Source organism: Marmota flaviventris, chromosome 17 (genome assembly GCF_047511675.1).
Source record: "Marmota flaviventris isolate mMarFla1 chromosome 17, mMarFla1.hap1, whole genome shotgun sequence".
NCBI classification, from domain to species: Eukaryota; Metazoa; Chordata; class Mammalia; order Rodentia; family Sciuridae; genus Marmota; species Marmota flaviventris.
In genome coordinates this window covers 59,735,303-59,760,412 of record NC_092514.1, presented here as the reverse complement: position 1 = coordinate 59,760,412, position 25,110 = coordinate 59,735,303, and the positions used below count along the sequence as shown (strand labels likewise).

General features: G+C 48.8%; 3 protein-coding genes across 5 annotated transcripts; 2 read left to right on the top strand and 1 right to left on the bottom strand.

Annotated features, from left to right (window-relative positions):
• The first annotated feature begins 844 nt into the window (after nt 1-844).
• Ifi35 (interferon induced protein 35) lies at nt 845-8,221 on the top strand. Of its 3 annotated transcripts, none has more exons than XM_027947139.3 (8): nt 845-1,034; nt 6,203-6,310; nt 6,448-6,546; nt 6,906-7,053; nt 7,128-7,234; nt 7,336-7,522; nt 7,623-7,729; nt 7,914-8,221. In XM_027947139.3, exons 1-8 carry the CDS (start codon nt 1,014-1,016, stop codon nt 8,103-8,105), a joined length of 969 nt encoding a protein of 322 aa, XP_027802940.1. In that variant the 5' UTR covers nt 845-1,013; the 3' UTR covers nt 8,106-8,221. The 3 variants fall into 3 exon arrangements, with proteins under 3 accessions (XP_027802940.1, XP_027802941.1, XP_027802942.1); XM_027947140.3 differs by having other exon boundaries at nt 846-1,034; nt 6,197-6,310; XM_027947141.3 differs by lacking the exon at nt 6,203-6,310 and having other exon boundaries at nt 847-1,034.
• Nucleotides 8,222-8,367: 146 nt separating this feature from the next.
• Vat1 (vesicle amine transport 1) lies at nt 8,368-15,771 on the bottom strand. The gene is made up of 6 exons (XM_027947128.2): nt 15,269-15,771; nt 11,830-12,037; nt 11,126-11,296; nt 10,931-11,020; nt 10,051-10,292; nt 8,368-9,901 (listed from the first exon to the last, which is right to left on the bottom strand). Exons 1-6 carry the CDS (start codon nt 15,680-15,682, stop codon nt 9,818-9,820), a joined length of 1,209 nt encoding a protein of 402 aa, XP_027802929.2. The 5' UTR covers nt 15,683-15,771; the 3' UTR covers nt 8,368-9,817.
• A 1,476-nt stretch (nt 15,772-17,247) lies between these two features.
• Rnd2 (Rho family GTPase 2) lies at nt 17,248-23,396 on the top strand. The gene is made up of 5 exons (XM_027947154.2): nt 17,248-17,351; nt 17,817-17,904; nt 19,122-19,231; nt 19,955-20,089; nt 20,318-23,396. Exons 1-5 carry the CDS (start codon nt 17,250-17,252, stop codon nt 20,564-20,566), a joined length of 684 nt encoding a protein of 227 aa, XP_027802955.1. The 5' UTR covers nt 17,248-17,249; the 3' UTR covers nt 20,567-23,396.
• The last annotated feature ends 1,714 nt before the right edge of the window (nt 23,397-25,110 follow it).

Below are 25,110 nucleotides of genomic sequence, written 5' to 3'. Positions count from 1 at the left end.
TTCATACACCAGCTATTACACTTTGTGAACTTCAACTACAGCTTTTCTCTGTCCTGTTTGCATTCTCCACTGACAAAAATCATTATTAGGGCTGGTGCGGTGACATCTGTAATCCCAGCAGCTTCGGAGGGTGAGGATTGTGGGTTCAAAGTCAGCCTCAGCAATGGTGAGGCACTTAGCAACTCAATGAGACCCTGTCTCTAAATAAAATACAAAATAGTGTCCCTGAGTTCAATCCCTATACCCCTCTCCAAAAAAACATTATTAGGGGCTGGGGTTGTAGCTCAGTGGTACAGCACTTGCCTAGCATAAAAGTAAATAAAGGTATTGTGTCCATCTACAACTAAAGTTTTTTAAAAGTACATTATTAATGTTTACATGTGCCCAGCATCATTCTAGGATCTGGAGAAACACTCAGGAACAGAAAAAATTCTATTGACAGGTTTGTCTAGATTACCTGGAAATGGTTGACTGGGGCCAGTATTTACTTTGCAGTTGCTTGTGAGGTGGCCTCTCTTGAAACCTTATTGCTGGGTAGTCAGGATTTTTTTTGTTTTTGAAGGAGAAGGGGGTACTGGGGATTTAACCCTGAAGCAATTTAGCACTGAGCTATATCCCCATCCCCTTTTATTTTGAGACAGGGCCAAACTAAGTTACTTAGGGCTTCTAAATTGCTAAAGCTGGGCTTGAATTTGCTTATCCTTCTGTCTCAGCCTCCAAGCCACAGGAATCACAATCATGCCCCACTGCACATGACTGGGTAGTCAAGTTTTCAACATCAAGAAGCTCCACCTAGAGGTGGAGAAGCTTTGATAGAGGGCTGGGATTTCCCTGAAATGAAAGTGGAAGCAAAAAGACTTCCTGCAGAACCTTCACAAGTTTGTTTCAGGCGCATTAGGGCTGGAGGAGACCAAAGTCCCTCAAAGCATATAAGAAGAATTTTGTTGTGGTGGACTCTGCCACTCTGTGACCAGCTCTGAAGCCTCAACTTTTACCCAACGGACCCCAGACCAATGTCAGTGACCATCAATACTGTAAGTGAGAAGAAGGGGGTGGGGGGAGCAGAGGAGCTCTTCTCTGGATCTTGAACTTGTGAACCTGCTCATCTCAGACCTGCTGAAGGGCTGGAAGAAACAAGGCTGGGCTGGGATTATCTCTCCCAACCAGCAAGTCTTGATCTTGTGAATTTCTTGTGTGAATGTGTGTTTTTTAGAAGAGAATCCATGCTTTTTTTTTTTTTTTCCTGGTATGAACTCAGGGACGCTGTATCACTGAGTTACATTCCCCAGCCCTTTTTATTGTTTGTTTTGAGATGTGATCTTGTTAAATTGTAGAGGCTGGGCTCAAATTTATGATCCTCCTGCCTCAGCTTCCCAAATTGCTGGGATTACAGATGTGAACCACTATGCCCCGCTAGAGAATCCATACATTTTTAAAAGATACTCAAAGGGTCCTATGGCCCAAATAAGAACTTCTATGATGAGTCATGCCCTATTCCCAAAGATCTGTCCTCCCCAAAATACCCCTCACTTATATTTCCATACCAGCCTAACCACTGGCTTGCTCCAGGGTCAGGAGTAAGTGTTTCCCCCTCTGAGAGTTAAATTTCTCTGACTCATGATGCTCTTATAGACTAAGCTCTGTGAGGGCTGGTCTCTGCATACCCTGTTTGGCATTGGTTGCCAGTGATTAGTACAGTCCCTAACATATATTAGACACTCAATAACCACTGTTGAGCCTGGCATGATGTCCTGCCTCTGTATTCCTAGCAGCTTGGGAAATTGAGGCAGGAGGTTCACAAATTCAAGGCCTTGGCCTAGGGATATAGCTCAGTTGGTAGAGTGCTTGCCATTCAAGGCCAGTCTCCTTAATTTAGCAGGTCCCTACCAAATTTAGTAGGACCCTGTGTCAAAAAAAAAGGGAGTTGCGGATGTGGCTCAGTGGTACAGTACTTGCTTAGTGAGTGCAAGCCCTGAGCTCAATTCCCAGCACCATCAAAAATAAATAAATAGATTGATTGATTGATTGATTTTAAAAATGAAAATAAAAAGGGCTGGGGAAGTAGTTCAGTGGTAAAGTGACCCTGGGTTCAGTTCCCAATACCGAAAATAAACAAATAAACACTGTTGAATGAATGAGTGAATCTCACCCTCTCTCCTGTTTTTTCAGCCTTTCCTGATACTACCCTATTTGTTCCACATAACGAAATTTCTCCCTTGGGAATTTTTCATTTGCCCCCAAAAAACCACAGGCTCTGGAGCCAGCCTGGTTGATTTTAAATCCTAATTTGTTCAAAGTGTGTCACCCTGAGCAAATCATTAGATGTAGTAAGTTTGTACTCTAGGGCTGGGGATGTAGCTCAGTGATAGAGTACTTGCTTAGCATGTGCAAGGCCCTAGGTTCATTCCCAGCAATCCAAAAACAAAATAAAATAAACAGTCTTATCCCATTTCCTCACCTATAAGATGGAAATGAGAGCCAAACATAGTGGTGCACACCTGTAATCCCAGTGGCTCAGGAGGTTGAGATAGAAGGATCACAAGTTTAAAGCCAGCCTTAGCAACTTAGGGAGACCCTGACTCAAAATAAAAAATAACAAAAAGCGCTAGGGATGTAGCTCAGTGGTAAAGCATTCAATCCCCAGTACCAAAAAAAAAAAGAGAGATGGAGATGGGAATTATATTAAACCTCCTCAAAAGATTACCTATCTACAAGAATTAAACTATTGGGGATGTGGCTCAAGCGGTAGCATGCTCGCCTGGCATGTGTGCGGCCCGGGTTCGATCCTCAGCACCACATACAAACAAAGATGTTGTGTTTGCCGAAAAAAACTAAAATAAATAAATAAATATTAAAAAATAAATAAATAAAAAATAAAATTCTCCCTCTTTCTCTCACTCTCTCTTAAAAATAAATAATAAACTATAGGGGGTTGGGGTTTTGGCTCAGTGGTAGAATACTTGCCTAGCATGCATGAGGCACTGGGTTTGATCCTCAGTACCACATAAAAATAAAATAAAGATATTGTGTCCACCTAAAACTAAAAAATAATTTAAAAAAAACCTACAGGAATTATACTACAAAAATTGTACTATAGCCAGATGCATGCGATGGCACATGGCCTGTAATTCCAGCTACTCAGCAGGCTGAGGCAGGAGCATCACAAATTCAACTGTGCATTGACAGTTTATCAAGGTCCTCAGCAACTTAGCAAGATTCTGTCTCAAAAAATAAAAAGAGCAGGGAGGGGGCATGAGGGTAGAAAAGATGGTAGAATGAGACGGACATCATTACCCTAGGTACATGTATGATTGCTTGAATGATGTGACAATTTCATGTAAACCAGAGAAGTGAAAAATTGTGCTCCATTGTGTACAATGAATTGAAGAGCTTTCTGCTGTCATGTATAACTGATTAGAACTAAATAAAATAAACAAATTTTTAAAAAATTAAGGGCCGGGGCTATGGCTCCACGGTAGAGTGCTTGCCTAGCATGCACGAGGCCCTGGGTTCGATCCCCAGCACCACATAAAAATAAGTAAAATAAAAGCATTGTGTCCAACTACAACTAAAAATTAAATATTTTTTTAAGAGAGAATTTTTAATATTTATTTATTTATTTATTTATTTTAGTTTTTGGCGGACACAACATCTTTGTTTGTATGTGGTGCCGAGGATCGAACCCAGGCCGCACGCATGTCAGGCGAGCGCGCTACCGCTTGAGCCACATCCCCAGCCCAAAAAGTTAAATATTAAAAAAAAAAAAATTAAAAGGGGTGAATAGCGCAGTGGTAAAGCACACTGGCTTCAATTCCCAGTCCAAAAAATAAATAAATAAAAACAGTAAGAAAAGGGGTGGGACTGAGGAATGTAGTTTATCTTGAGTAATTACCTCTAACAACCTACCATAATGCAAGGTTCAATCCCCAGTACTATAAACAAGTAATTAAAAATAAAAAAGAATTACACCATTAAGTTTGGTAAAAAATGATAAGAATTAGACTAGATAACCCATAAATTAATATAGGAAAAACTTAGCCTACTATAGCACATACCAAATGCTCAATGTGTTTGTTATCATCAATACTCTTTTCAGAAATGGAGCTCCCAAGGACAACCTTGATTCACCCCACCTCACTCCCACCTCCGTTAAAACTATTGTTTTGCAGTGCTGAGATTGAACCCAGGGATATACTACCACTGAGCCCTAGCCCTAGCCCTTTTTACTTTTTTCCTGAGGGGTATCCTAGGTATTGAACCCAACAGTGTTTTATCACTGAGCTACATCCTCACCCTTAACTTGCAATTTTCCTGCCTCAGCCTCCTCAGTGGCTGGGATTGCTGGTATGTGCCACCACACCTAGCTTAAAACTGGTCTCTCAGAGGACCTTTATATCAGGGTACAGTGGTGCATGCTTATAATCCCAGAGACTCAGGAGTCTGAAACAGGAGGATTGCAAGTTCAGGGGCAGCCTCAGCAACTTAGCAAGGTCCTTAAGCAATTTAGAGACCATCTCAAAATAAAGGTATGGCTAGGGATGTAGGTTGCTCAGTGATAAAGCACCTCTAGTTTCAATCAGTACCATAAAAAAGAAAAAAGGCAAGCTCTTAACATCTTGTTTTGTTTTTATTTATTTATGTTTTGATTTTTGCAGTGCTGGGGAATCAAATCCAGGGCCTCACTGCATGCTAGGCAAGGGTTCTACCACTGAGCTACACCCTCAGGCCAGGAGGTGGTTTTATGATACATGAATAAGTCTGACTATTCTTGATACATATTAGGTCCTTAATAGCCACTGACACACTTCCCTTGCCTGTTGGTATAATGCCTGTTTGGCTACAAAACTCAGGGACCCACAGGTCCAAAATCTTGGCATTGTTTCTGGTTCATTGCCCTCTGCTAAATAAGGCAAGACTCCAAGGAGTCTTTTTTTTTTTTTTTGTACTGGGGATTGAACACAGGAGTGGTCTGCCACTGAGCTCCCTCCCTCATCCTTTATTTATTTATTTATTTTTAATTTTGAGACAGGGTTTTGCTAAGTTGCTGAAACTGGCCTTGAACTTGCAATCCTCCTGCTTCAGCCTCCTGAGTAACTGAGATTACAGGCATGTACCACCACAGCTAGGGACCTTTTTCACTATTCATAAATCAGCATAATTTGGTCAAGCTCTAGTTTTCCTCTGCTTAAAAAAAAATAAACTCACTGAATTTTTTCAGTGCCTTTGGTAACATGCTCTCACCCTATCATTCATTCACATCATGCATTCATTCAACATACATTTAGTGAAAGTCTTTTGTGTCAGGCACTTTTCTGGACACTGGGGATACAGAGGTGACCAGGACAGAGTCTCATCTTTCCAAGTAAGCTCACTCTTCTCTGAGCTAACCTTGTTTAACCACAGTTAAATTTGACCTTCCTAACCACAGTGTGAACTCTGCCAGCCAGTGTCTACTCCAGCCCACAAACAAAGGTGTATTTTATTTGTATCCCTGGTGCCATTTCCCTGCCTGTGCTGTTGGCTGTCTCTCTGGACCTACTCCAAATCACATCAGCCTGAAAGGCTGGTTGGCACATGGAAAAAGTTGCAGTTAAGATATAAGCTAGGAGATATATAAATTCTTGCTAGCTCTGGGCTTGATTTCTTCTCTGTACAGCACTGGTTGGAATCTGGAATCAGCCTGCCTAGGGCCAAATGACTTTGGGCAAGCCATTTAACCTCAATTTTGGTTTTCTTTTTTTTGTAAAATAAGGATAAAAGGGTATCTATCATATAGAGCTGTCATGAGAATTGAGGGATATAATCCATATAAAAGGCCTTAGCTCAGTGCCTAACATATTGTAAGTTATTTAGTAAATAATAGCAAATAGGCTGGGGGTATAACTCAGTGGTAGATGTGTGCCTTGCATTTGCAAGGCCTGGGGTTCAATCCCTAACCCCACCCCACAAAAAACAAGTTAGCAAACAGTATTATGGCATTATGCAACTCGACCTCCACTCCTCCTAGAGGCCTCCCTTGCTGTGTTAATCCCTCTGGACTACTTCCTCTAAACTCCTGCTGACCTTTACAATCAGTGACTGTGCATTGACTATCTTAGGTAGTTTGGTATAGGCCCCAGGGCTGGACCCTTAATTTCCACTGCCCTGTGTTAGGGCTCACTGTCTCATAGCGGGAGCTTGATGAGTGTTTTTTAAGCTCTAGATCTGCGGTAACAAACCAGCCATGGCTGCTGCAATGCTCCAGCCCTTCCTAGAGCAGCTGAGGCTAGCCATCCCCAGGTGGAGTGTGCCAGGACCAGCCCAGGGCAAGGTAAAGGGTTTGGGTTGTTCTGAGGCCAATCATCATGTCTGCTTCTGGGGAGTCCAGAAAAGGACACTCTTCCCCTGGGCTTGCTTGTTCTCTGGAAAGGCAGGTGACTAGTTGCTTGTTCCCTTGTGTTCCAATAGACCCTCTGCACCCTTCAGGAGGAGCAGGTCAGACTAAAGATGAGACTGCAGGAGTTGCAGCAGCTAAAAAGGGAGCTCAGGAATTCTCCCAAAGACAAGGTAAGCAGGAAGATGACGTGCAGTCTGCTGGAAAAGAGCTGGGGAGTTCTTTACTTTGGGCCCTGCCACTTCCTTGCTGTGTGACCTCAATGTGTTACTTTAACTCTCTGAGCCACAGTTTTCTCATCTGTAAAGTAGAACTACCTCTCAGCTTTGTATGAGAACAAACTAAAATCTTATATATAAAGTGCCCATTATGGGACTGAGCTATGTTATCCATTCATCAATCCAGCTCTTCTTTCAGTAAATGTATTCAGCTCTGTCAATCAAACTGAATTGGGGGCACCATCTACTCAGGAGGGATTAGGGACCTCTCTAACCCTTTCAGAGTCTATCCGCCTCCCTTTCTGTACCTCCAGATTCCATTCCCTGTACCAGAATTCCCCTTAGTGTTCCGAGGACACACTAAGCAGGGCAGACCAGTGACCAAGTCTTTAGTTTCCAATCTTCGGATCTGCTGCCCTCTGCCTGGAGGGTCTGCTCTGGTCATTTTCGATGACCCCAAAGGTGAGCTTGGGGTGAATCTCAGGAGGGAGGCTGGGAGGTTTCCCAGTACTGACCATGTTCTTCCTGCTATCCAGTTGCTGATCAAGTGCTTCAACAAAAGGAACATAAGATTGACATGGAGGAGTGCTGGCTGCGGGTACAGGTCCAACCCTTGGAGCTACCCATGGTGACCACTATCCAGGTAACAGAATGATAAGGTCCTGGGATATGGAAAGGGTGTGCTGTACCTGGGCTTCGAGAAATAGATTGAGTCTGGGATCACTCCTGCCTGTCTCTTCCTAGGTGTCCAGCCAGAGGAATGACCAGAGGGTATTGGTTAGTGGATTTCCTGCTGAACTCAGGCTGAGTGAGGAGGAGCTACTGGACAAGCTGGAGATCTTCTTTGGCAAAGCCAGGAATGGGGGTGGGGACGTGGAGACTCGGGAACTGCTGCAAGGAAGTGTTGTGTTGGGTTTTGCTAAGGAAGAAGGTAACGGCCTACTGCAGGGAGATTAGATTTCATTGTGCATGAGGTCACAGGAGAGGAGAGGGCTTGAGGGTAAATGTCTACCCTTCCTTGTTCCCCACAGTGGCCCAGAACCTGTGCCGGATTGGCCAATTCAGAGTGCCATTGGGAAGGCAGGAGGTTCCTCTGAGAGTCTTTCCCTATGTGAGTGGGGAGATCCAGAAGGCTGAGGTAAGTGGGAGGGTGGATGATGGGGATTTAGACCTGTCTATCTGCCAGAAACCTGCCCAAGGATCAGGGCCTCTAAACCCTACCTACCTTACCCACCACCATCCCGACCCTTCCATATCCTCACAGGGCATCTGCTGCCCCAATCTCTTGATGAGTCTTTACCATCTCCTGGCTTATTTTTCAGATCAGATCCCAGACAGTTCTCCGCTCAGTGCTGGTACTCAACATTCCCGATGTCCTCGATGGCCCAGAGATGCATGACATCTTAGAGATTCACTTCCAGAAGCCCACTCGAGGGGGTGGGGAGGTGGAAGCCCTGGCAGTTGTGCCCCCAGGAAAGCAGGGCCTGGCAGTCTTCACCTCTGAGTCAGTCTAGGTTCTCCAACCAGCTGCGGTTGGGTAAGCATAGATCTTTACGTTTACTGACAGGGGGAAGGGATTACACATTGTGAACCGCTGCCAGGGAAGAGTAAAAGTGCCTACTTGGCATGATGTCCTTCCTCATTTCATTCATAAAAGGAAACTTGATTTGGGTATGGAAGGGAGACTGGGACAGGGAAGAACCCTGACTTCCTGCCATCAGCACTGGCCTTCCAGGAGTTCACTTTCCCCTCCACTCTAAGGCAACATCAAGGACCCAGGGTTTGGCTTTTTATTGACACAAACACAAAGGCAGCTGCGGTAATGGGGTGGGGTACACAAAAGCAGAAATCGCACTTCCCACATGTAGGCCTCATTTAGACAAGGAAGAGGCTGAATCCCCCCACCCCCCACCTCCCATTAGCAATGGCTGGGGCAATAATCCTCCCTAATGCCAACTCAGCAGAGGGAGTTATTCTCCTCCCTAGGAAGTCCCCACTTTGGTTCCCATGGTACAGATCCTTTACCACCCCCCTTTATTTTCCTGCTCTATCTCCCCACCATGTAAACAAAGTTTGGGGCTGAGCTGAAAAGCTGCCTCCCTCTGGGAGAAGGTGGTGAGGCCTCCTTGACTACAAAGGGAATGTGCTTTGATTTTCACTTTGGTCCCAGAACAAGACATAACATTGCATCTCCCAGATCAGCCTGTTAAAGCTTCTCATCTTGTTCTCCTCCAGGTCTGATAAAAGACAGGACATGGCACAGACCACGTTGAAGGCAACTACTTTTTGCCCTGACCCCAAGATGCTAATGGCTGGCCCCCCACCCACTGGCACATACACAGATTTTTGGCAGTGTTGTAGGATTGGGGAGAAGTAAAACCCCATCTCCACCAGAATAAGGAAGGCACTGGGGAGGACAGGAAGGAGGAAGCCAGAGACAGGGATCTCCCCCCTCAAATAAACACACACAAGCACAGGTTTTCCGATGCTAAGGCACTGAGAACAAATCCAGAGACCTCAGTGAAGGGTAGGGGTGCTCTGCCTCCCTCCCAGAGTTGTGACCTGGGACATGGGTCTGTTTCCTGTCCTTGTTGTAAGAGGCGGCCTTGGTTAAGGATGGCAGAAAACCTGGAAGTGGAAGTAATCCAACTGTGCTTAATAAATTGGGGACAGACGACAAAGTTGGGAACTGATCAAGCCCAAAGGTGGGCGCTGGTCGGCCCTGGGCTGAAGGGACATTAGGGAGAGACAGGTACATGCTGGGCTCACACAGATTGGCCCCGTATCCTGAGCTGACATTTCAATTCTTTGGGGAGGTGGTGGGGCAGGGGTGGGAGAGAAGATGAGGCAGAAGCGGAAGCACATACAACAGGATGGGGAGGGATTAGCTAACCTTGGCACAAAAGCAGCACAGCAGGCCCGGGAAAGGGTGGGGGCAGGAAGCCATCAGCCTCCTTCTGACCCTCCCTGTCCCCTTGGCAGGGCCCAAACATCCAAGTGGTCACTTCCCAACCTCTTTGAGGGCAGGAAGGGGGAGGGAGCAGCCCTGACCAAAGAGAAAGAACAGGGCCCGGAAGTGTTCATCACCACAGAGACCTTTGGGGAGAGAGGGAGGGAAGAGCATTATGATAAGAGGATGAAATGTGAGAGTCTGGTGGTCATCAGAAATGGGGCTTCCCAACTTTCCCTTCCCTTTCCAGGCCTCAAGGGTCCTCAGTCCCTTGTCCTAGTTCTCCTTCTCTGGCCCAGGAACCAGGAGGACCTTGCCCACATTCTTTTTCTCCTGCATCTGCTTCATAGCATCAGTCACCTGGAAGGGAAGAGAAGACTCTGATCCCATCTGGTCCCCGTCCCACAAGAGGCAGCCCAAAGGAGTTGTTTCCCTCCCTCTTCCCTTGAGACCACACCCTTCACAAGGCCTACTTAGGTCCTGCCACCCTGAAAGGTCACCACACTCACCTTCTCAAAGGGCCAGACGGAATCAATGTGAGGTTTGATGCGACCCTGGTTGTACAAAGCCAGAAGGCGGGCCACCACATTACTGACCAACTCTACCTCACCCTCCAGGTAGCCCAGGTGAAAGCCACACACAGCCCGGTTGGCCTGTAGCAGCTGCAGAGCTGTCACACTGAACTGATTCCACCATGTGCGGGCTAGGGCCATCAGGTTCCGCTTGGGGCCCGTCAGCAGGTTGGCCATTCCTGAGGGGTGGGGTGATAGGGCCTGTGATCCAGGTGCCAAGTACATGCCTGAATGTATGAATCCATGCTCATGTACCCCTGTATTTCCTTGCAATTCTCCATACCATTGCCACGGAGTGCAGGATGATTCCTTACTTCTGCTTACTTGGCCCAAATCCTCTCAGGCTCACTCAGAATCTAATCTTTATTTCCTTTTTTTTCAGTGCTGGGATCAAATCCAGGGTCCCATGCATGCTAGGCCAGTGTTCTACAACTGAGCTGCATTCCTGATCCTAAACTTTTTGTGTGGAGTAGTTTTTTAAAATGAAAATCTAGCTTGCCTAAGAAGCCCAGCAGGGGAAGTCAGAAGGAAAGCAGACTGGTTGGTTCTGTATCAGGAATTGTCCCCAGACAGGAGCACAGAGAGAACACAATGATTTACTATGACTCACAGGAAAAGTTACAAAAGAGAATGAAAGTAGCTGGCACCCAGCAGGCAGCAACCTGAGTGTAACCCTGATCCTCTCTGTAGAGCCCCCAAGTCTCTGCACCTTCTTCATTCAAAAGCCACAGGCTCTTATATCTCAGTTTCCCACTAATCAGACCTACCCCACCCTCCTGCCCCTAACATCCTCTCCATCTCTGGCTCAAGAACTCACCATAGGTGACAACTTTGCCCATGGGTTTGAGGAGGTTGTAGCCCTTGGCAGTATCTGACCCGCCCAAAGAGTCCATGACGATGTCCACTCCTGTCACAAAGTAGGGGACCCAGGAACAACATTAGGATCCATAGATCTAAAGACCTTCTTCCGGTCTTGTGACATCCTACCCACTCCCATACCCTGACCCCCTACCTTTGGGGGAGATCTTCTTGATCTCATCCACATAGTCAGTTGTGTGGTAGTCGATGGGATGTGTGACCCCATTCTCCTTCAGCACCTTATGCTTGCTGGCTGAGGCTGTTCCGAACACTGTCACATTCTCCACTGTACGACACAGCTGCACAGCTGCCATACCCACACCACCTGCAGCAAGATACCCAGAAAAGGTCTGGGGTTATAGCTCAGTGGTAGAGTACCACTAGCATGGGTAAGGCACTAGGTTCAATTCTTAGCACCCCCATGTAAATAAACAGGTAGGTAGATAGATAAAAAAATAAATAAATAAAGGTTCATTGACAAAAAAAAAAAAAAAACATCCAGAAGAAGCGGATATGGAGTCACCTAGTCACTATTCTTCATACTAGTCTCCCAAGGACCCAGTCAGTCCATCAATTTTATTGTGCCTAGATTCACTTTGGGGCCCATGTCCAATTTACATAATTAAGAATTGAGGGAGGATCACTGGAGAAGAGAAGGTATGGAGTGAGGGCATGTTGCTAAGGACACTAGGCTGGACCTGGTGCCTGAATGTTACCATGGCAACTATACTGCAGAGGCCTCTAGGTGCCACAGGCCAAGGCAGCCTGGTGTTACCATGACAACAAACCAGACAGGCTTTAGAAGAGCCTGGAAGGAAAATCTGGAAAGGAAAGGGGAAAACAGAAAGGACCTGTCACCTGCAGCCATGTGTACCAAGACGCTGTTGCCAGGCCTCAAATTGCCGAAGTCAAAGAGGACCATGTAGGCTGTGATGTAATTGACCAGCAAGGCAGCTGCTTCCTCAAAGGTCATGGCCTCAGGCATCAGGAAGGTTTGGGCTGAGGGCACAGTCACCTCCTCTTGCCACATCCCTGACCGGTTCAGCACCATCACCCGATCCCCTGCCTTGAAGAATGGGAGAATAGCAGCATTCAGTCAATTAATTCACCTAAGGTGATTTACTGACTTTCCACTATGTGCCCAGCCATCTTCTTTGAGATGAAATAGCAGTAAAGGGGCTGGGATTGTGGCTCAGCGGTAGAGCACTCGCCTAGTACGGGTGGGACCCAGGTTCCATCCTCAGCACCACATAAAAATAAAGGCATTGTGTTGTGTCTATCTACATCTAAAAAAATAAATATTAAAAAAAAGAAATAGCAGTAAAAACAGCAATAGAAGTCATTGTAATAATAACAACATTATCAACAACAACAATAAGCACTACCCTTCACTGAGTGCTTACTGAGGGCTCTAGGCCCTATGCCCTGTGCTTTATATATAAGCACCCAAATAATCCCTACATCAACTCTGAGGTAGATACTATCCTTATCTCCATTTTACAGATCATGCACTTAATTATTGTGTAAGAACTCTGAATGCAAGAAGATTACAGTTAGGGCAGCATGAGTATTATTGAAGAGATCAAACTGTTTTTGGTTATAAAAATGAGTTTCACTGTTTACTGGCAATGTGTCCTTGGGCAAATAAAAGTATTTAACCAGTTTTTCTTATCTGTAAAGTAGGGGAATGATGAGAATTAAATGAAAAAACTCAGGGACTTTTAACACAATGTCTAGCACATTGTAAGCACTTGGTAATGTTAGGTAATAACAATGATAACAATAATAGCAGAAGAGGAAGTCACACAAATAACTGAAGGAAGAGGGCAGCATGTGGTAAGGACCTTGCCAAAGCACAGGTAAATGTCTCTGAGTGGTTAGGGCTGGGCGTGATCCATCAAAAGTTGTATTTGAGCCAGTATTACGGGCTCAGAAAACACCTTCACCCAGAGATCATGTGGGAGGGGCAATGCATAAGGAATGACACACCATCCCAGGCACTAGGAAAAGGTGTTTTCTCTCATTCTCAGCCACTTGCACAGGAGCCTCTTTGCAGGAGGAAAAGGGGACAAAGATAACAATCCTTCTAGCTTACCAACCAGGGCAAGGGAAGGGCAAGGAGGAGGGGGTAGTCCTCAGGTGAAAGAAAGAGCCTCTCCTGGCTCTCTAAAGAGTATGGAGAGGGAGGTATGGGTATTGTTCCAGGACAATCCAGGTCTCTCTTAGTTCTTGCCAGGAATGATGGGAATCTATATTAACAAGACTTAGGATCTACAGGGAAAGGAAGTGGGACTCCTACACACTCCTTTTTTTTTTTTAATTTAATTTTAATTTTTGTGGTATTGAGGAATGAACCCAGGGACGCTCTACCACTGACCTACATCATAGTCCTTTTTATTTTTTGTTTTGAGACAAGGTCTTGTTGAGTTGCCCAGTTGGTCTCAAATTTGTGATCCTCCTGCCTCAGCCTCCTGTATGTCTGGGATTACAGGAATACACCATGGCCACAAGCCCTTTTTCACATCTTCAAGATCCTATACTCCACTGAAGAGGAGAACTAAGAGAAGACTGGGATCTTTCTCCACAGTTGTGGCCTGAGGTCTGGGGAACAAAGCCCTCCATTCCAGGACTCAGGTCTAACAAGTCCTAGGAGAGCTGCAAACAGTGCAGCCATTCGGGGTGGTGGCCAGTCCCAGATTTGGCCCAGAACAAGTCTCTAGCCTGGCTCATGGCTCACCCTCAGCCCATCACAGGTCAGGGACTTAACCCTCCCAGCCCAGACCACAGGAGGGAGATAGGGCCCTCCCCACAGAATCCAGGCTCTTACATCAGATTCTTCCCTGGTCAGGAAATCCTGTATTTATCAGGCGGAAAGTGGGTGGGGACGGGAGAATAGGTGTGTGGCCTTTAGCAGTAACGTGAATGACAATTCCCCCTCCCCAAATTCCTCTTAGCATTTTCTCAGGGGTGGGATTATTTAGAAGTCAGGGTGAGGGGCTGGGGATGTGGCTCAAGCGGTAGCGCGCTCGCCTGGCATGCGTGCGGCCCGGGTTCGATCCTCAGCACCACATACAAACGAAGATGTTGTGTCTACCGAAAACTAGAAAATAAATATTGAAAAATTCTCTTTAAAAAAAAAAAAAAAAGAAGTCAGGGTGAGGGTGGGGCCACAGCTGAATTTAGAGAGAAACCTTTAAGGGCTTATGTACAATAACCTCAACAAATCTAGGTCAGATAATAGGAAGAGTGCATCTGCTCCTCACACAAGATTTGAAAAGAAACCCCTAAACACATGATGTGTCCCCCCAGGTTTTTCAAAAAGTTGCTCATATGGAAGTCTCTAGAGTCCGGGGTTGTGGCCAAGATTAATGACAAATGAGAAGGAAAAACGACCGGCAGAGCTGGGCCAACCTGCTCACGGTGCCACACCTCCCCACTTTGCCCCAAATGGTTCCCACTGGGGGCTTTCTGAGGTGGGGGTCCCCAAGGAAGGCAGAAGCGTTTCTGCTTGGAAGCTCCCTAAGGCATCTCAGGGTTGTAGCCGGCCGGCTGAGTCAGAGGAGAAGATATTGCAGTCACGGGAGACAGAGAGCTCCAGACAAAGATTAGGAGACCCAATCCCACTTCCTCCACCCAACACCAGTCGGGTAGTGTAAGGCTGCTGGCGGTGGGGCAGCACGGCTCCCACTCCTCCATGAAGGGCGTGTCCTCCTCCATGGCCCCGCGCAGGGAGGGGCCGCCTCACACCCCCACAGACCACGGGGCTGCATGTGACTAGGGCTCTGGCAAGGCCACTGCACCCCCGCCCAACCTCGACTACCCAGCTCCTCAAGCTCCCTCCGGAAAAGAGGACGCTAACCGTCACTTAGGGTCACAGACCACAATTACCCAGGGAGTATTTGGTGGGCAGGGGTACAGACAGGTGTGGTTTTAGTGTGTAAGTGTGGATGGGGTGGGGAGTCAGCGGGCATAGTGCGCATGCGCATGAGCGCCTTATTGTCTCCCCCACCCCACCCCCCGCACACACACACACACCCCACCTAACCCCACTAGGGGGGTATAGCAACTAAAAATGGCTGGGGAAGGAACGCTAACTGTCCCCTCGACAAACAAATTTCCTTTCTCCAAGATCCTCAAAACATAAGTTTTTTTTTTTTTTTCCCTACGTCTTCCATGTCTGTCTACCCAGATCCGTGCCAGTTTCCCCCGCCCTGCCACACCCCCGGCGCCCGCCCACTCGTGCCCCACTGCCCCGCGGCCTGCGCAGTCCCTACCTACCCTGCACTGGCCCGCTCACCTTGCGGTCGTTGACTCCCTCGCCCACGGCGATCACAACGCCCGCACCCTCCATGCCGGGAGTGACGGGCAGCGGTGGCAGCCGGTCGTACAGCCCCTGCCGGGCCATGAGATCTGCAAAGTTGAGCCCGCAGGCCCGGACGCGCAACGTCAGCTGACCGGGCCCGGGAGCTGGGGGCACGGCCTGCCGGCTCTGCAGTTTCACCTTGTCATAGCCGCCGAAGCCAGAGAGCACCAGGCAGCGCAGCGGCGGCAGCGGAGAGGCGGCGGCCGCTCCTTCAGAGGCCGCTGGCGGCTGCGGGTCGCTAGTTGCCTCAGCTTTCGGGGGCTGCGAAGAAACATCTTCCTTGGCCCCTTCCTCGGCCGCCGCCACCACCACAGTGGCCGCTTCGGCTACCTCTCTCTCGGCGGACATGGCTGGACTCCCGACGAGCGAGCACAGCTGGACTGAGGGTGCACAGCTGGGGAGGGCGGGGCGCAGGTCGGGATGTGCCGCGGCTGCGGATTCCAACCAGCCGGGTGGGGCGCCGGGTCTGGGGCGGGGCCTAGCGTTCAGACTTAAAGGGCCAAGGCCTCTGCAGTGCGAGCTTCCAGAGCGGGAAAAAGGGGTTCAGTCGCATAGGACCACTGATACACATGAGGACATTCTTATAACATGAATAAATTGTGTTTAACTTACTTATTCACAATAAACCTTATGAAAACTTAAAGCTATGTTAAGAAGCATTCTGAAGGACAGTCCCAAAGTTTGAGTTTACATCAGATTTGGGGAACCAGCCACTTGTGGACCAGAACCCAATCAGGTTGTACCTCAAGCTCTGATTCTATCCATCAGTAACCCTGCAAAGAATCAGGCTTCATTCACTGTGGCCTTACAGTGGCAAACTAAAAGCATGGAGACCGAACTTTTAAATCTTTCTGACTTTATTAACGCTTTGTGCCTCATTTTGCCTCCTGTAAAGTGGTGCTGGTGCTGGTGCTGTAGTTATATTTATAGGGTTATTTACAACAAGCAAAAATAAATCTAGTGTCTCCGATTTAAAGAAGCATTTTTAAAAGATAAACGATGACATGCAGATGCAAACATGGGTTTGATTACTGTTAGAATCTAAGTCAAGCCTGAATTGACTTTTGGGCTTGGCTCTGGCTCCAGTCAGTAATTAGTTCATCATCATCTTTTTCTTCCCTTTCTCCTTCTCCCCAAGCATCCACCAGGGGACGCAGCTTCCCCAAAACTTTCACTCAGCACTTGGTTTAAGGAACTCAGTCCACGTTTCCCTGTTAGTCCAGGCCCGCGGTTAAGTCACTACAGCCCCAGACCCGGCCACCCGTCGCCATGGGGACGGAAAGCTATGATGTCACCCGCCACCGAGTGGGTGTGTAGGAGTCTATATTCCCATTTTCCCCAAATCCCCCGCCAGGACACAAGAGTGGAGGAGGGAGAAGAAACCAAAGACTTTTTCCTTTCCCAGTCATCTCGCGCCCCCTGTGTTCAGGAAGTGGATGGCTGCCACCGCGCGTATCCGCACTGGCACACCTGCGTGCACGCGTGGGTCCCAGCCTCGTGAATGTGACGCTCACACCCTACCCCTCAGAACTTCGCTCGAACTCCGCCCTGCCCCCACTCCCAAGGACTTCAAATAAGCGGGGTCTCGGCTAGCCCCAAACCCTCAGGAGCCTCTTAGACTGCACCAGGGACCTAGAACCCCGCTCAAGGACCCGGGTTCCCCAGGCTCCTCCCAGGTCCTCTGGGCCCCGCCCCTCGGCTGCGAGGGCGGGAGGCGGGGCTGGGGGCGCGGCCCCCAGGCTAGGGGCGGGGCGGAGGGGGCCGCAGCCCCGGGCGGGGGCTCCGCGCGGGCCCGCGAGATGCCGGTGTCGGCGGCCCGAGCGGCTGCAGCTGCAGCGGCGAGGGAGGTGGCGGTAGAGGAGGCGGCGGGGCCCAAGAGGGGGGCGGCGTGGGGGGCCGGCGCGTAGCCGGGACTATGGAGGGGCAGAGCGGCCGCTGCAAGATCGTGGTGGTGGGGGATGCAGAGTGCGGCAAGACGGCGCTGCTGCAGGTGTTCGCCAAGGACGCCTACCCCGGGGTGAGGAATCCGCTTTTTGAGAGGGGACCGGGGATGGGTGACAGGGGCCCCGGGGACGGATGGAAACGGGTGCCAAGGTAGCCAGGGACAAGAGAGAGGGGCTTGGAGAGGGGGAAGAGACGTTGGGGGCTCTGAAAGGACTGCAGAGGATTGGGGTGGAAGGAATTAGGGATCATAGCGAGATGGATGGGATTTGGGAGAACCAGAGGATCCGGGAGGGCGCGCAGGGGGTAATGTCGGAGATTCTGGGCATCTGAGAGGGAGAGAACTAAAGGCTGAAGGGATCAGGAAGGGGTCTGGAAGCCTAGCAGAAATTCCGTGGAGGCAGCAGCTCCCGAGATCTCCCCTTTGCCCAACCCCAGACCAACTTCTGTCCAGGGACTGGGCTGGACCCGGTATGGGAGGAAGGAGGGCATTTGTGAGAACTGGAGAAAGGATTTCATCTTGACCCATCTGTATCTGCAGAGTTATGTCCCCACTGTGTTTGAGAACTACACTGCGAGCTTTGAGATCGACAAACGCCGCATTGAGCTCAACATGTGGGATACTTCAGGTAGCCAAGTCCCTCGGGGTCACCCTGACTTCTGAGGCCCCCAGCCTGACCTCTCCCTTGAGTAAACCTTAGATTCCAGGTCATCCTAGCCCATCCATCCAATTCTAGGAGAAAAGAATATCAAATATCTGCTTAAAGCCAGGGAAACTGAGGCAGAGCACACTCAGCCTAATAGAAACCATGTCCTGAAGGAGAAAGCCCCTCAGCTATGTTCTGCCTACCTAGGAAAGTTGGGAAGGAATGGCTTTTATTTTGGAACAAGTGTTTTTAGGAACTGAGTATAGGAGATATACTTAGAATTCCTTCTTGGGGTAAAGGAGAGTGATTTCTCTGAGCTGAACTAAAGAAATCTGAGATCCATTCCCAAGAGGATGGGAGAGCTCTTTCCCTACCCCTGCTCCTTCCCCCCAAAATGAGGAGGGTTTTTATTTTAAGGCTTTAGAAGATGTTTGTCAAGGGTTGGGGGTATAGCTCAGTTGTAGAGCACTTGCCTAGCATGTGGAAGACCCTGGGTTCCACTGGGCGGGGAGGGGAGTCTGTCAAAACAAGCTCAGAAAGTAGAGTCAGAATTTTGTGAGAATGTTGATAGATTTCCTGAGCTTCTCAAAGGGGTCTGAAACTCAAAAAGATTAAGAATTATTACTGTTAGATGGGTGCAATGGCATATGCCTATAATCCAACTACTCAGGAACTTGAGGCAGGAAGATAACAAATTTGAGGTCAGCCTTGGTAACTGAGACCCTGTCTCAAAATAAAAGAGGCTAGGGAGCTGGGGTTGTGGCTCAGCAGTGGAGCACTCGCCAAGGGCATGCAGGCCCTGGGTTCAATCCTCAGCAACACATAGGGACAGATAAATAATGTGGAGGTGTTGTGTCCAATTACAACTAGAAGATGAGTATTAAAAAAAAAAAAAAGGCTGGGGATCAAGCTCTGTAGTAGAGCACTCTTGGGTTCAGTCCCCAGTATTTGGGGATGGGGGGAGTAGAGAATTATTACTCTTAGGGAAACCCAGAGAGATGTTTCCCACCATTTCACTTCCCCTCTGCCTGCTCCTCTCCTTGGAATAATACCAGAATTCTGTGATGTGTATTAATGATTGCTCTTTTCCATTCTCTGCTCCCAGAATCCCTTAACCAAGATTTCTTAAGTCTACTATTCCCTCCTAGGCCTGCCACTCACTCAGGACCCTTGTCTGTCCCTTCACTGTCTTCCCTCAGGTTCCTCTTACTATGATAACGTGCGACCTCTGGCCTATCCTGATTCCGATGCTGTGCTCATCTGCTTTGACATTAGCCGGCCAGAAACACTGGACAGTGTCCTTAAGAAGGTGGGAGACTGGGGAAGCAGGGCAGCTAGACTGAGGGGACTGGACAGTATGGTCCTGAGGAAGAAGTGATGGCTGGGGCTTGGTTATAAGCTGGATAGTGGGTGAAGCTCCCCTCCACCCCAACTCTCCCCTCATTCCTCCTATCCCGCCCCTTCACAGCTGAAAACAATAGCTGGAGGATATGGGGAGAGTAGAGAGAAGTATTCAGGGATTCCCTACCAGCTCTCCCCTTCTTCTTGGTTTGGGAGCCCCAGATGAAGGGAATGAGAATGTTGATCCTGGAGCTCAGGATAGCCCTGAGGCCTCCTCTTCAGGCCCCTATTTCCATGAGAAAAGCCCATGGTGAATGGACTAAAATCAGCTAGCAGCACCAGTTTCCAGTCAAGGGAGGGTGGGGTTTGTATGTTCACAAGAGAAAGTATGGGAAAGGGGAGTAGGAATGGGAAGATTCCAGGCTGGCAGACCCTTCCTAGCCCTTAAGGGCAGAGGAGGGCCCCATTCCCACAGCTCCATTGCAGCTCTCTTCATTATCTCCTTCTCTGAACCCCATTGTGCTGTCAACCCAAGCCCAACATTCCCAGATCCTTTCTCACATGGGAGAATGCAGAAGGATACCTGGTTTCTGCATGCTATGAGGAAGGAAGGGCATCCTCCTGGTGTGGAGCAGGAATTTTCCCTGTGCCTCCCTTTATCCCTCCATAACTATTTTCTTCTCCCAAATAGTGGCAGGGTGAGACTCAGGAGTTTTGCCCCAATGCCAAGGTTGTGCTGGTTGGCTGTAAACTGGACATGCGGACGGACCTGGCCACACTGAGGGAGCTGTCCAAGCAGAGACTTATCCCTGTTACACATGAGCAGGTGGGACCTTGACCTCTAACCTAATCCTAACCTAGACCTCTCAACTCTGCCCTTCTCTGCCTCTGATTTGAAAACGCCCTACCTGGCTCCTCATTTTACCCTGTCCTCTGACCTCTGACCCTTGGCCTTCCCCAAACACTGACCTTCAACCTCAGCCCACAGCATCCATGCCCTTTGCTGAGCAGCAGTATAAGCCCTATAACTTTCTTTTATGCTCTTCTTTTCCAGGGCACTGTGCTGGCCAAGCAGGTGGGGGCCGTGTCCTATGTTGAATGCTCCTCTAGGTCCTCTGAGCGCAGCGTCAGGGATGTCTTTCATGTGGCCACAGTGGCCTCCCTTGGCCGTGGCCATAGGCAGCTGCGCCGTACTGACTCACGCCGGGGACTTCAGCGGTCCACTCAGCTGTCAGGACGGCCAGACCGGGGGAATGAGGGCGAGATACACAAGGATCGTGCCAAGAGCTGCAACCTCATGTGAGGGGCTGCGGTGGGGAGTGTGAGGAGGGGTGGTGAGGGGCACAATTGTTTCCCCCGCCTGCATCTGGACTTCCTGACCTCCTGACCCTGGCTAGGAGGTCAGGGCAGTTAGAATGAGAAGTTTTCCTGGCCAGGAGAGCTGGAGGGCAGAGGGTGTTACCATTCCCCACATCCTCATCCCCCTTCCTCTCCTCTGGAAGTTGAGGGAGCTAACAGGGTGGGCATCTGGGGCATGAACTGGGATAGGGCATGTGGGCATTAGGGAAGATGGCATCAAGCAATGACTTTGGTTGAGTCCCTATATAAAGGGTACCTTCCCTTTCCACCCCTGGTCCTTAAATCCTAGTCCTGGCTTCCTTCCCTAAGGAAAGTGTCCATTTTATGATCTTTTTTTCTCTCCTCTCACTTCTACAGCTGTTCTCACACATTCTAACCTCCAGGCAACACACACTACATTTTAAAGCAAGGAGAAGCTCCTTCCCCATCAGCCCACCAATCCTAGCTTTCCACTTCCCTTCCCCCAACAGTCCCAAATAAAGCCCATGTCCATGGAAAACGGCTGTGGCTTTAGTTTTGTTGCTTTCTCAAAAAAACAATCTAGTCTCTAGCAGCAAGGAGGGAAGGTTAATCACTGCGAGGGACTTTCCTGTCCATGCCCACAGGTGGAGCAAGAAAAAGGCCATGAGTTGAATCACACCTGTCCTTTTAGGAGCCAGAGGTCAGGGGACGAGATATCTTGGGACTCTTCATTCCAGTTAATGAGGCAGACAATCCTCAGGCCATTAGGGGTTTTGGAGTGGACTGATGTGCAATCACTTAGCATTACCCAGCCCAGTTGGGGCTGCCACTAGCATGGGAGGGGTCCTGCAAAAGTGGTGCAGGCCCCTTGCTCACCATCTCCACCCATGGCTTTGAGCCTATTGATACCTATTGATCGGGGTCACAGGGTAGGAAGGCATCAAGAGCCTCTGTGTTACATAAGTTGACCCTGCATAAAGTTTCTCCAAAAGTCACTCATTTGATTCTGGGATCTCCCTAAAGACAGGGACTTTCTACATTCCATCCTGAGCTCCTTGATGTTTATAGGGGAGCATCAGCTATGAATTTAGGGTCACCCCTGCTATCCACTAGAGAATGAAAACCAGTGGAGGGTATGGCAAAAACAGTTGTTGTCAGGAAGGACAGTGCTGGTCTGTTTTCTCAGGAGTCTGGTTTCAGATTGTCCTGTATTCCTTCCTTGGCTCTGATCCCACTGGCCTCTTTTTGGTGACATTCTCCTCCAGGAACTATACTTGACCCTCCCCTTCTCCCCCAGTCTTAACCCCAGCCAATTCTTCCAGACACATTGGGAGAGAACACAGATCTTCCCTTCCCTTCTGCAGGGATCCTACCTTAATTCACAGCCCATTCTGCCCTAGGCATTTAGCAAATGCACATGGCACCATTATGGGTCACACAGGGGCTTGGAAGCCTGAAAGAACCAGTCTCTGAGCTTCCACAGACCAGCCCAGTGGGGAGGAGAGGAACCTTAGGTGTGAAAGTGCCTTGGCAAAGGGAGAAAGGATGTTTGTAAAAGAACTGGTTGCTGCAGGAGGTCCTTCTCTTAAGCCAGGTCCTGAGGGTTGAAGAGTTTGCCAGATGGGGAAGGTTAGAAAGACTCTGGGCAGAGGGAACAGCAGGTGCAAATGTGGAGAAGAGAATGAGCACGGCATGGTGGGGTTCCCATGACAGCAAGAGCAAAAGACAAGCCTGGAAAGGTACATGAGGTGGCTTCACAGCCAAGGGAACCAGGACTTCATTCTGAGGAGGTGAGCAGCCACCATGGATTTCAAACAGAGAGTGATCAGACTTGTTTTTTGGATAGATGGTTATCTGGATGATACGGTGAGGGTTAGTGGTTTGGGCTCTGAGGTACAGCACATAAAAGAGTTCCCCTTTCCTGATGCTAGGCCCCAGACTTTCAAAAGGAAATCCCTACCCATTCCCTGGCTCAGCGGACCCTCCTGTTGGACCCCTATTCTAAAACCTGGCTCAGCGAACCCTTCTGATGGACCCCTATTCTAATTCATCTTGGCCAATTTCAAGGATTCTAGGATAATTTCAAGGGCACTGGACATCCTACCCTGTCAACCAAGACCTGGTTAGGGGCTGACTTTAAGAACCTCCTCAAGGACCCCAAGTCCTGGGCTGAGGGTGCTGGAGATAGCTGGGGTTCTTAGGCCTAGCTAGGTGGGTCACTGTCTGTTCCAGAGGACTGGACCCTTCCCTCTCAGGGACCCGGCATAAAAATCAACTTGGGATTTTTGGCTGGATCCTTCTCCACTTTGAATTGCTCAAGTACAAAGCAGGCTGAAGCCTGCAGCTGCCAAAGTGCAGAGTGTTTGTATCGGCGCTTTTCCCCAGCCTCCCTCCCCTGCCATTTGCGCTCAGGGAATGCAAACACATTTCAATATCTGCCTAAAGCAAACATAATTAGGAAGATAAATCAGTTGGAGGAGCCCCCAAAGTTTAATACATTTCCAATACCACCCAGAATGGATTTTGGTCCCCTCTTCAGGTTTGGGCTACAGATCTTTTTTTTTTTTTTTTTTTTTTTTTCTGGGGAGGAGGCTGTGCCTCTGGGCTGGGGAGCCCAGTGGATGAGAGGAAGGAATGGGGCTCTTCCTTGATCCTCAAAGGCCCTTGCAGACTGGGGAGGGGAACTTAGAGCCACCCCCACCCTAGAGGCAAGAGTCAGACCCAGCTTCCTCCTCTGCAGCTGTTTCCCCCACAAATTAGACACCCATTTGAGAAACAATGTAGCCTCGTTAATCATTTAATGAAATAAACAATTAATCATGCTGTGATGCAGCCAATGTTTTTTAACCTCAGCAATCAGCCTGCTGGGGGGGGAGGCGGGAAGGGAAGGAGGGAGGACTCAGACTAACCTCCACACGCTGCAACTGGCAAGGCAGCACCTGCCTGAACCTCAGACTTAATACTAGAAAAGGGGGCTGATCACATCTACTTCGTTGTGCTAGTGAAGAAGATTCCAGAGAGGAGAAAAAAATGAGAGAAAAGCTTTGACCTTCTGGCAGAGCCTGAGCTGTTGTCAACCTTTATAACCAAGATAGTTGTGCAGGTTTGAGGACTTGAGTTGGGCCTGAGGGAGTGTTTGGTGTGGGCACCTAAAGCCGGAAGAAGATGGAAGTGGCTGTGTCTTATTACCTGTCCTGGGAGCTGGAGAGAGCTTTAGTCACTCCTCCAAAGGTTGGGGTCCTTTGGTCTCTATCTTTCTGAACTTTCCTCACTACTTTCTCTGAAGAATTTTAGTGAGGACCCCATGTTGCCATAGTAACCTTCCTCAGCTACACCAGAACTCCTCATTGGGGCTGCGAAAGTGGGGAAGGAGTCATGTCCCAAAGTCATGTCTTTCATTTCCCAGCAGACACCAGGACCTGGTATTGCTCTCTTCCCATACTCTACTGTCTTCCCCAGGAAGGGGGTTAGTTCTTTGTTCTAGTAGTTTCTTGTATAACTTTGGCTCCTCTCCTGTCTCCATCCTTCCAGCCAGGTTCCCATGCCTCCCTTCGTCTCTAGTCAATCCCTTCCTGCTTTCCTCAAGGCTGAGGGTAAGAGTAAGAGAGGGGAGGCTCCAGGTCTGGAGGAGTGGGGTGATTTCTAAGCAGATATCCCCCAGTAGCTAGAGACAAGAGAGTCATGTACACAAGTGCCCCTCCCCCCAAGAAAATGCCTCTGCTGTTGACTCCTAAATAACAGATGTCTGTCTGCATATTAATGAGATTGGACGAATAATTGGTGAGTTTTTCATTCAGTGTCAGAATGAACCCGGAGGCCTTATGTTCATGCACACAGACACCCACTCACCCCCCGACTCTCCTCTTCCCCCAGAGCACAATGAAACAGAACCAGACACTGGCAGCCTTGACCCACAAAGGGGAGGGGAGGGGCAGATGGGAACAGGGAGGGGGTGTTAGCAGGAGGGAGACCCCCAAGATCTGTTTGTCAGGTTTCTCTGTCTTGATCACTGACTCCCCACCAACCCTCCAGGGGTGAAAACGTTCCATTTGTGACGTTTCATCATTCTAGAAAAGGGGCCTAGGGGAAGGTGGGAGTCAGAGAACAGGAGAGAGTTTGCTGGGAGGCAGTCACTGCCTAGAGAACAACACAGCAGTGGCCTCCTTCAGGAAGGTTGTGTCTCACTTGAACCCTGGAATCAACAGACCCCTCACCCTGCCTTAGACCTGTGCTAGGGTGTGCGAAGGTGGAAGAACAGAAGTTCTGAAGTCAGTTAATATTTGCCAGCTGGGTGCCTTGCAAAAGTTGCTCAATATCTCTGAGCCTCATTCTCCTTGTTTCTAAGAACATCTACCTTGTGAGATTGAAAGGATGAAATGAAATGTGCCACATGCCTAGTTTACCATAGTCCCCAACACATACTTGTTCTTTTCCCACCTATCCCCAATAAAACAGATCCTAGACAGTTTCAAAATTGCTGTCTCTCCTGCCAAGACCCACCCTTGTTAGGCCAGAGATTAATTAGAA